General features: G+C 37.5%; 2 protein-coding genes across 3 annotated transcripts in view; one reads left to right on the top strand and one right to left on the bottom strand.

Annotated features, from left to right (window-relative positions):
- The window catches only part of LOC106867430 (zinc finger protein GLI1), a 420,253-nt gene that overhangs the window by 18,732 nt on the left and 391,241 nt on the right, over nt 1-10,280 (bottom strand). For both annotated transcript variants that reach the window (XM_052973914.1, XM_052973915.1), the window contains exons 4-6: nt 3,193-3,450; nt 1,855-1,978; nt 365-534 (exon numbers count right to left, since the gene is read on the bottom strand). In XM_052973914.1, coding sequence (XP_052829874.1) covers nt 365-534; nt 1,855-1,978; nt 3,193-3,450 — 552 coding nt within the window. The remainder of the gene's footprint in view (nt 1-364; nt 535-1,854; nt 1,979-3,192; nt 3,451-10,280) is intronic.
- Nucleotides 1-10,280, top strand: part of LOC106878371 (aspartyl aminopeptidase) — a 383,150-nt gene that overhangs the window by 227,656 nt on the left and 145,214 nt on the right. The window lies entirely within an intron of this gene.

Raw genomic sequence — 10,280 nt, 5'->3', positions numbered from 1 at the left:
GTCTACTATTACACTGATACCAACTATTTACTCAAGCAGATTGAGTGTAGCTATTCAGTGACCATAACAATACTAACAACAACAAAAGCAAGAAGAAGATTAAAAAAATCCTCTGCAAAGGTGAGTAATCAAAGGAAACTATATGATTGTTTGATCTACTAGAAATAGCAACCAAGTCTCTTTCAAATCATATTCTACTATTTTTTTTTTTTAAGCTAAAGGATATATTGGATAATTTAGTCCATGATGCATTATATCTGGAAGAAATATGGATGAGACTCACAGCTGGAACACCTTTGAATCACAGGAATGCTTGATCATGGTTAACAACAATAACAAAACTAACAACACCAAATAATTTTACCTGGTAACAAGGCAGGGCTACATCTTCGAGAGGCCAGTTGGTTGTGGTACAAATTCCTCTGTAACTGCTCCCAATGTAACCGAGATGTAAAGTGTGGCACAGCATCTGCGTTTATTGGACTTCGCATACTCAATATGGAGACTTCCGGGTGGGAGGGACTACTGGATAATCTGTGGAATGGGGTGGAAAATCAATTGGTGTGAATTAGCAGTCGATTTGATGAGAGTTTATTTGAATTATGTTTGAAGAAAGAAGAAAGTAGGAGGAAGCAGAAGAGGAAGGAGAAGGGGAGGAGGAGAAAGAAGAGGAGGAAAAGAAAATGAAGAAAAAGATAGAATGAGCAACAAAGGGTAGAAGATATTCAAAAGAACAGATAGCATGGTACCGTAGGCTGCAGGTAGCAAGCCTGCTACACATGCAAGACTCCAGGAGTTCCAACAAAACCTGAAGAAAAATAACAATAGTAATAATAATAATAATAATAATAATAATAATAATAATAATAATAATAATAATAATTTTGGCACAAGGCCAGCAATTTAGGGAAGGAGGAAAGTTGATAACATTGACCCCCAGCTCTCAACTAGTACTTATTTTATCAACCCTGAAGGGATGAAAGGCAAAGTAGAACTTGGTAGAATTTGAACTCAGAACACAAAGACAGGCAAAATGCGACTAAACATTTTGTCTGGCATGTTAATGATTCTACCAGCTCACTCACTGTCTTACATAATAATTCTTTCCGTTATAGGTACAAGGCCTGAAATCTTTGGTGGGGAAAGGGTTAAATTGATTATTATAACCTCAGTGCTTATCTGGTATTTATTTTATTGACCCCAAAAGGTTGAAAGGTAAAGTCAACCTCAGTGGAATTCACAAGTGGGCGACAATTCTTTCCTCACCAAGTAGAGATTCAAAAAGTTGATGAGGGCTTGGCAGAAGATTAAATTGTCTGTCCTCTATCCTTTTAATCTTGTCCACTATGCAATTTCTTTTACTGTAGTTACAAGATAAAGGGAAACTGCCTCCCTTTTTTGGCCCAAAGGCTGGCAGTGGAGCAATCCGCACAATGAACTTGGCAGATAGCCAACAACAGCTGTCAACATAATTTTACAAGCCAGCAATTTTCAGACAATGAATGAGTGCATACAGAATGGTTTTTAATGTTTTCTGTGCATCACATACTAACCACTTGACAGCAGTGTGTCACTTTATTGTGTATTTGAGGTACATTTTGTTCTCTGCGGAGGTACTATTTGTTCTCTGTATACCATTCTCCTGTTTGAACAACTTTCAGGAAAATTGTAAGATCAACTAGAAATGTTATCTATGACAGTCCAGCGTCCTAAGCATGATGAAGTTCAACTGTTCTAAGTTAAATGCTATAAAACTTGGGTCAACACTTGTTATTATGCAAACCCACAGAAGCAATTTGCAATACATTTTCTTTTTTTTAATGATTAAGAAAAGATCTGGAAGTGTGGCCTTACCCAGGTGTTGGATGATGAAATGCTGTTGGTGGAGGTGGTGGCCAATGGTATCGTCCTTCTAAAGTGTGAGTATTCAAGGGCAACGACTGGTTGATGGGAAGACTTGCGTAAGGAAAAGGAATACCTGAAACAAAGCAGAAAATCAAGGAGACATTAATGATTTATATTTCCCCCACCCACCAAGTTTGCATTTGTGAGTCACAAAGCTGCTGGTGTATACAACTTGGAAGGAATAAACAGAAGACTTTTTTTTTGCTCCAAACATTGATTTATTAGCTATCTTCAACTATGTACATCAGCAAAAGCTGTACACATGCACACAAATACATGTGTATCCTCTTTCAAGCAAAATAGTCACCATGAGGGGCAAAATTCTTGGGATAGACTCAACACCAATTAGCAAGCAATTCTATTTTATTGTACCATCCACAGTGTACAAAGAGCTTCAATGTAGTTTCTATCTACCAAATTTCATTCACAAGATATTACACTGTGTAACAATCTTTTTTTTTTTTTTGTCTTGGTCAGTAAGTGTTATTACCTATTTGCTTCTATCTAGAAATCAAAGGAAATCACTACTATTCCCTTCAAACTGCTTCATAGTCATGTAATCTAGGGCTCCTTCCCATTACATGGCACTGTGGGCAGATGTCTTATATTATGGTTTGGGACTAACTAATGTTTTGTGAGTGGAATTTATAGACAAATACTGCAAGAAGCCTATCAAAGGCAGACAGGTTGTAGGAGTGAGTGTGTGTGTGTGTGTGTGTGTGTGTGTGCATACATTCGTACCCTTATTTTTTTCATCTTTTTCTATTATCTGTTTCAGTCATTAGACTACGGCCATGCTGGGGCACTGCCTTTAAGAACTTTTAGTTGAATGAATCAACCCCAGTACTTTTTTGTTAAAACCTGGTACTTATTTTATCAGTCTCCTTTTGCCAAACTAAGTTATAGGGATGTAAACAAACCAACACAGGTTGTCATGTGGTGGTAGGGGACAAACACAGACACAAAGAGACACACACACACTACAGGCTTCTTTCAGTTTCCATATACCAAATCCACTTACAAGGCTTTGGTTGGCATGAGGCTATAGTAGAAGACACTTGGCCAAGGTGCGACATAGTGGGACTGAACCCGGAACCATGTGGTTGGGAAGCAAGCTTCTTACCAAAAAGCCACACCTGTACCTAATACTCATTTTTGTGTGAACGTATGTATATGTGTGTCTACTTACATGTAAAAAAAACTAAGGATGAAAAAAAATGCCAACCCCCGAATCTCACACAGGTAAAAAGAAAAAGACACAGAAAGAGTGGTTGTAAGAATACAAACCATATGGAGAAGATTCCAGCAGACCATTCCTTGGATCCAGGAACTGGTGGTGAGGTGGTATTCCACCAAAGAAATGTTGAATTCTTGGGTCAACATTGTGTGGTGGGAAAGGAGTTGGACCAACCCCTCGATCAACAGTTTCAACTCTGCTGCTACTTTGTTCTTTAGAAGGCTCTGTAGTACTTGGTTCCTCATCAACCCGGGACAAATGTCCACTTAGGGTACGGTTACAGGCTCCCCGCCTGTTCTTATGCGAACCTGAAAAGAAAGAAACAAAAGTTATGAATTTAAGAGAATTAAAGACAAGAAATGAAAATGGAAATAAAAATAGCATTTTTTTTTTTTCACTAGACTTAAAACACCATCACTATCAACATCATCATCATCATCGTTATATGGTACACATCTTTTGTTTCTGACAATGCAATTGACCAGAACCAATTTAAGCCACCCTCAGTGGTCATTGGACTTATCAAATGGTTTCTTTTATCCGAGTTTTCCCAGATTAGAGAAAAGACAAGGCTGGTAAGTCTATTAGGGGCAATCAGCTGCAGGGGTAGCCAAGAGAATTAACAATGCTGGACTCAAATACTTTAACATAATCCCCATTTCATTTGTAGGTTGGTTGGATGGATGTTCAATCCTTGTTGAGTTCATCCATTCTTGTGGACAGGTACATATATTTTTTTTAGTACTGCCAGGTTGTTCATTCAGTCTCCGTACACCAGAGTGAGACCCTAGAATGATGCTGCACAATTAGTCACTGATGGCCTGATTATGAAACATATACTATTGGTTTACATGATTATCAATAGCAGATTATTTTTAATCTCACCTAACAGATTACATTGTGTAATAAAATTTTAATTTTTTTTTTTTGTCTTTGTAAGTGTTATTTCCTATCTGCTTCTACCTAGAAACCAAAGGAAATTACTATTATTCCTTTCAAACTTTGCTTTTCTGACCTGGACATCAATGTTTTGAAACTGACCTATTTTCCTATTACATTTCAGACTGATTCAGCCCTGAGTTGCTGAAGCAGAAATATCGTTATAGCAAATATTCTGCTCAATACCACAGATTTGCTTGTCAGTTACTAGGCCTTAATCACTTCAGCATGTCCCTTGGCTGCTGACAATATGTGCATCTCTGATCATGAGCAGGAGTAGTGAAGGAGCATCAAAGCCATGTGTTGAGACGGATTCTTTAGGGTTTGAATAAATGTAAGAAAAGCAAAGTTTGAAGAAAATATTCGCCATTTTTCATACTTTCTAGGGTTAAGTGAGCAAGCAAATAGGAAATAATATTTGCTACCCAAGTAGAAAAATCGTGTTACACAGTGTTATTAATGTCATCACCATCACCACCAACACAATTACCAAAAGCATCAACCTGAAGGTTGCTCAACCTACAAGAAATAGGAGCTTCATCTCCCTCAAATCAAACCCTACCATTTTAAAAAAGAAAAGACTGCCAGGGTAAAAAAAAAATGAAAAGCTGGCTGGAACAACATTGATTTTAGGTTTGCTCAATCAGAGTTGACCTGGGGCTAAACAACATCATCATCACCATGATCAACAACAAAACATTCTCATCAACAATAACAATACAGCATCATGAACAATAACAGTAGCACATAACCCTTGTTAGCACCACGACCATCACTATTACCACAACAGCAACCACCACAAAAAACAACAAACCTACAAAGAAGCCTCTATATCAGTGGTTTCCAGCCTTTTGACTTCCAAGGACCCCTTTATTTAAATGAGTTTTTTCATGGGCCCCTTTTAATATGCTTGTATGTGTGTGTGTGTGTGTGTGTGTGTGTGTGTGTATGAAATTTTGAATTTAGTTCACAGATCCCCAGTACTGCCTTTGCAGACCACGAGGGGTCCATGGACAACAGTTTGAGAACCACTGCTCTATATGGTCACTTGACCAGTTAGAACTGTTAGAAATAGCAGCCAGATTTCCCTTCAAAAATAATCTAGCATCTTAAAAAAGGAAGGACACATTAATGTAGATCCAGATATCCATTATATCTAAAAATATGATCAGATGGTTATGGGCGGAATGTCTTTAATTACAGAGTTGTTCATTCAGAGATGACCTAGGACTGAACAATAACAATAACAACAGCAATAACAATCTTCACACTCAGAAATTTCATCATCATCATCATCATCATCACCACCACCACCAGCCAATGACAGAGCTTCTACATAATCGCAATGTAGTCTCTAATATGCAAACAGACAGATTGGTCATGGCTGGAATATTTTACGTCACAGGGCTGACCTATAGTCAAACATCAAAGATAACAAAAATGCATGCCAATGATCTACTTGGTTGTTCAGCCTATAGGAAATAAGCTATTAGAAATGACAGTTAAATCTCCCTCAAATCACAGTCTGCCAACAAAAAGACACATTAAGTAACACAGTTCTTATATAGGCCTGAAAAGATAGTATGGTTCTATCACTAAAATGATTTTGATCATCAGTCTGCTCTTTGCTCAACCAGGGATGAACAAGGTGGAGTGGATTGGCCAAACAAACAACAACACAACAAAATTGATTTGCAAAACATAATCATGTTTTAAAAACAATGAAATTATTTTATCCAGTATAAAAGACAAAGACTGACTGATACCAGCAAAATTTGGACTTCGTACTGTGAGGGACTATATAGGAGAGCAGAAATCCCTGATGGTAACCTAATAAAGTTCCCTACCGCTTTCAGACATGTTTATGGAAAGAACATTATTTAGCATGCAGTAATGATTAAGCTGGTGCTTTTCAAACATTTTTAATTATTGACCATTTTGTTTCACTTACAATTTTTCAATGCTTCCTCCCTTGTTCAATGGACCCATCCAAATCAACCATTTTAAATATACATACATAAAGGCAATGGCACCTGTGCCCAGCGTCGCCTTTCTGGCACATGTGCCCGTGACATGTGTAAGGATTTTTGAGCGAGATCATTGCCAGTGCCCCTGGACTGGCTCTTGTGTGGGTGGCACATAAAATACACCATTTTGAGCGTGGCTGTTGCCAGTACTGCCTGACTGGCCTTCGTGCGGGTGACACGTAAAAGCACCCACTACACTCTCGGAGTGGTTGGCGTTAGGAAGGGCATCCAGCTGTAGAAACTCTGCCAAATCAGATTGTAAACCTGGTGTAGCCATCTGGTTCACCAGTCCTCAGTCAAATCGTCCAACCCATGCTAGCATGGAAAGCGGGCATTATACGATGATGATGATGATGATGATAATAATAATATCAAGCTTGAGTAATTTAATTTCTGGAACTAATCTGATGTTGGAGACTATTTACCTCAGCACCATTCAACTACGATATACTTTAATACAAGATACTAAAATACTGAATAGCTGTATTACTATAATGATAACTGGTGGTAGTCTTTCATAGTCCAATAAAGGCAGTTCTGCAATTTTTTGCTGAATGACCTGCACAAATAATCCGATTATAGTGATCAAATGTATGTGCTGTGCATTAGCTCACTCACTCCATCAAATCAACACTGCCTGAACAGGTGTACAGTATCCAACGTTTGAGGTGTTAAAGTGATCACAGAGCAATTTAAGATGAAATGTTTTACTCAAGAACACAACACACCACCTGGTCAGAAATTGAAATTACAATCTCATGATTATGAGTGCAACACTTTAACCACTAGGCCATGCACCTTCATATTCTTTTCTACTCTAGGAATAAGGCCTGAAATTTTTGGGGAGGGGGAGGGGCAATCAAGTAGATCTACCCCAGTATGCAACTGGTATTTAAATTATTGACTCCAGTATGCAACTGGTACTTAATTTATCGACTCTGAAAAGATGAAAGGCAAAGTCGACCTCAGCAGAATTTGAACTCAGAACATAAAGACAGACGAAATACCGCTAAGTATTTTGCCCATCTTGCTAACGTTTCTTATTTCTTTACTGCCCACAAGGGGCTACACACAGAGGGGACAAACAAGGACAGACAAAGGGATTAAGTTGATTATATCGACCCCAGTGCGTAACTGGTACTTATTAGAACTGGCATGCTAATGTTTCTGCGAACTTGCCACCTTCATATTACTATAATAATATCGACTACAATACTAGAATATTTGACACAATTATCATGTCCACCTTAGCTACTGACTAAAACTTTGGTTGGTGGTTTTGGCCAAACTTAGGTTATTATCATTATTTTTGTGATTGTGGTTAACATGCAGTTTATCATAATCATCATCATTATCATTTAATGTTTGCTTTCCATACTGATGTGGGTTGGACAGTTTGACAGGAATTGGCTCGGCAGAAGACTGCATCAGACTTCTGTGTCTGTTTTGACTGTTCTTATGGTTGAATGCCCTTCCTAACACCAACCATCCCACAGAGTGGACTGAGTGCTTTTTACATGGCATCAGCTCAGGCATGGTCAGTTTTGGCATGGCTTTTACAACTGGATGCCCTTCCAAATGCCAGCCACTTTACAGTGTGGACTGGATGCTTTTCATGTGGCACCAGCGTTGGGAAGGTCACCAAGTAACTTGCAAGACAAAGAACCTTTGAGAGAAGAGGGGGGGGGCTTGTTTATCATAATATTGCATCTAAATTATTTCTGAAGTAACAAATAGTTGTGTTTAATAAAATTAAACACTTTTAAATTATTTTAAATTGCCCAAAAACATGGCTAAGAAAGAGGAATTATATGGATGCAAATTCTATTTCGTTTTCTCATTAATATAGCATGGAGAACAAAAAATTTCACATAGCATGCCCGTGCCTTTTATATAAAGGCACATGCATGGCTGTGTGATTAAAAAACTTGCTTTCCAACCATGTGGCACCTTGGGCAAGTATCTTCTACTATGACCCAAATTGATCAGTGCCTTGTGAGTAAACAAGGTTGAGAGAAACTATGTAGAAGCCTGCCATGTGTATGTGTGTATGTTTCTCTTTGTTCCTCCTCCACTGCTTTATGACTGGTGTTTGTTTACTCCTGTAACTCAGCAGTTTGACAAAAGAGACTGATATAATAAATATCAGACTTAAATATGAAAATAAGTTCATTGGTCACTTTGTTTATCTAAACCAGTGGTTCTCAACTGGGGTCCATATGATCCCAGGGGGGTGGTGTCCAGATAAAATTTTGGAGGTCCACACAAGCAAAATAGTAAACTGGGGATCTGTAGTAGTAGTATACTAAGGATACATAAAAAGTTCTGATTTAAATGTATTTATTGCAAGAGGCAGTTAGGCTTCTTTCTCTAATGCTTTACATAGTTCAACCTATGCAAGTTAATGTGTGAATAACAAAATAGGAATTTTGAAAAAAATTATCAATAAAACTAGTTTTTAAACATTGAATGGCTATGTGGGTCCACCAGAATAAAATAGGAATTAAAGGGGCCCATAAATAAAAATGGCAGAAAACCACTGATCTAAACCCTTCAAGGTGGAGCCCCAACATGAGAGTAAAAGAAAAATGTATATTAAACACACGCACATGCCGTGTGTGTGTGTGTGTGTGTGTGTGTGTGTGTTGGTGGAATTTTGTATTTGCCAATTTAAGAAGCTCTGGGCTGAAGTACGATAAGGACTTTGCTGATAAGGACTACTATGTCCTAAATATGTCCAGAGTTGTCACTGTAATGCCAAAGTTCAAACTCATCCCCCACCACCATTTCATTTTATTTTTAGATTTCAAATAAGTTAAATACCAAGAGTTATCTACCCTGCCTTTCTTGTCTCTCATAAGCTGATATTTTCCTTATCACTGTGAATGTAATTTTAATCAACTAAAACATGAATACCTCACTCCATCACATTACTATATGGTTTGGTAAAGTCTATATTTCTAATATCTACTTTTTGAGTTCTTGCAACAAAACCTGTTCAAAGACTAGGGAACTTGAGAACAAGTCTCCTTAATTTCCTGTAATTAATAAGCCAAACCCACTATATGTCCCCTATTCCCGTTTTTTTAAACAGCAGGGAAGATTTAAACAGTCCCTGTTCCCAGAGAAAAAAAAGACCATTTGGTGACCATCTGTTAATCAAATCTTCTACTGCTTACTCCTTCTGCACTACACGTGTAATGGTTTAAAAGTTTATAGAAACTACTACTACTACTGTAAAGAGCTATTGTTTACTGCTGTTCCTGTTACTATGTCTAACACCACTACAGACTCCAATTGCAAATTGTGTTAAAGGATTAACCCTTTCACAGAAAATTTCTTATTTCCAAGAATAATACTTCCTCAGTTCCAGCCTAGACAAAAAATCAGTTAGCAATTAATCTACCCAAATGATATGTTTAATTAGTCATATCCAACCCAAACATTCTACCTGTTTTATGTTCCCTTCAGCAAGATCTGGCCTCTCACACCTACCCTATAATGTCATTCTCAAAATAAATGTTCAACCCAGCATGATAGTATATAACTGTTGCCCAAGGTGCCACAGTTGGATTGAACCTGCAATCATGTGTTTGGGAAGTCAGCTTAAACATAAGGCTACACCTGTAGTGATTTAATCACTGTATAAAGCATGCCTAATGTCAAGATTAATTCTTATTATAATGGTGATTATGCAACAATATTGTATGTAAGCTAAAAGCTCAATCACCCCTAAATCAAATTATAGAAAAGGATCTTTTCACTTTCATTGGCAGATCGAGAAATTAAGTTTTTGTAAATAAACACTTTCAAACCTTGGACACTGGTAGAATGTGTCATATAAAACATCTTTTACTCTTAGTGTTGTTGAGAAAAGTTTCTATTTACGAAGTTATTTCGTGTTAAAGTTGTCATATTTCGGTAATTTCAACCAATCAATGACGTGTATTCAGCTGAATAAAATTACTGCTGTTGTTTGTCAACAACAACTTCCAGCAGTGTATAGTTTGTTTGTCACTGTTACTTATGACATATTTCATCTCAGTTACGTTTGTATGAATAAACGAGTGTATCTGAAGTACGTTTATTTCATGACACCACCATAATTGTTCATGCATTTCTACTGTTTTTAGGGGTATTTTTTCCTGTTTTTCAGCTACTATTTTCGGAAA

Source organism: Octopus bimaculoides, chromosome 17, assembly GCF_001194135.2.
Source record: "Octopus bimaculoides isolate UCB-OBI-ISO-001 chromosome 17, ASM119413v2, whole genome shotgun sequence".
Classification (NCBI taxonomy): Eukaryota; Metazoa; Mollusca; class Cephalopoda; order Octopoda; family Octopodidae; genus Octopus; species Octopus bimaculoides.
This window is presented reverse-complemented; position numbering and strand designations above follow the sequence as displayed.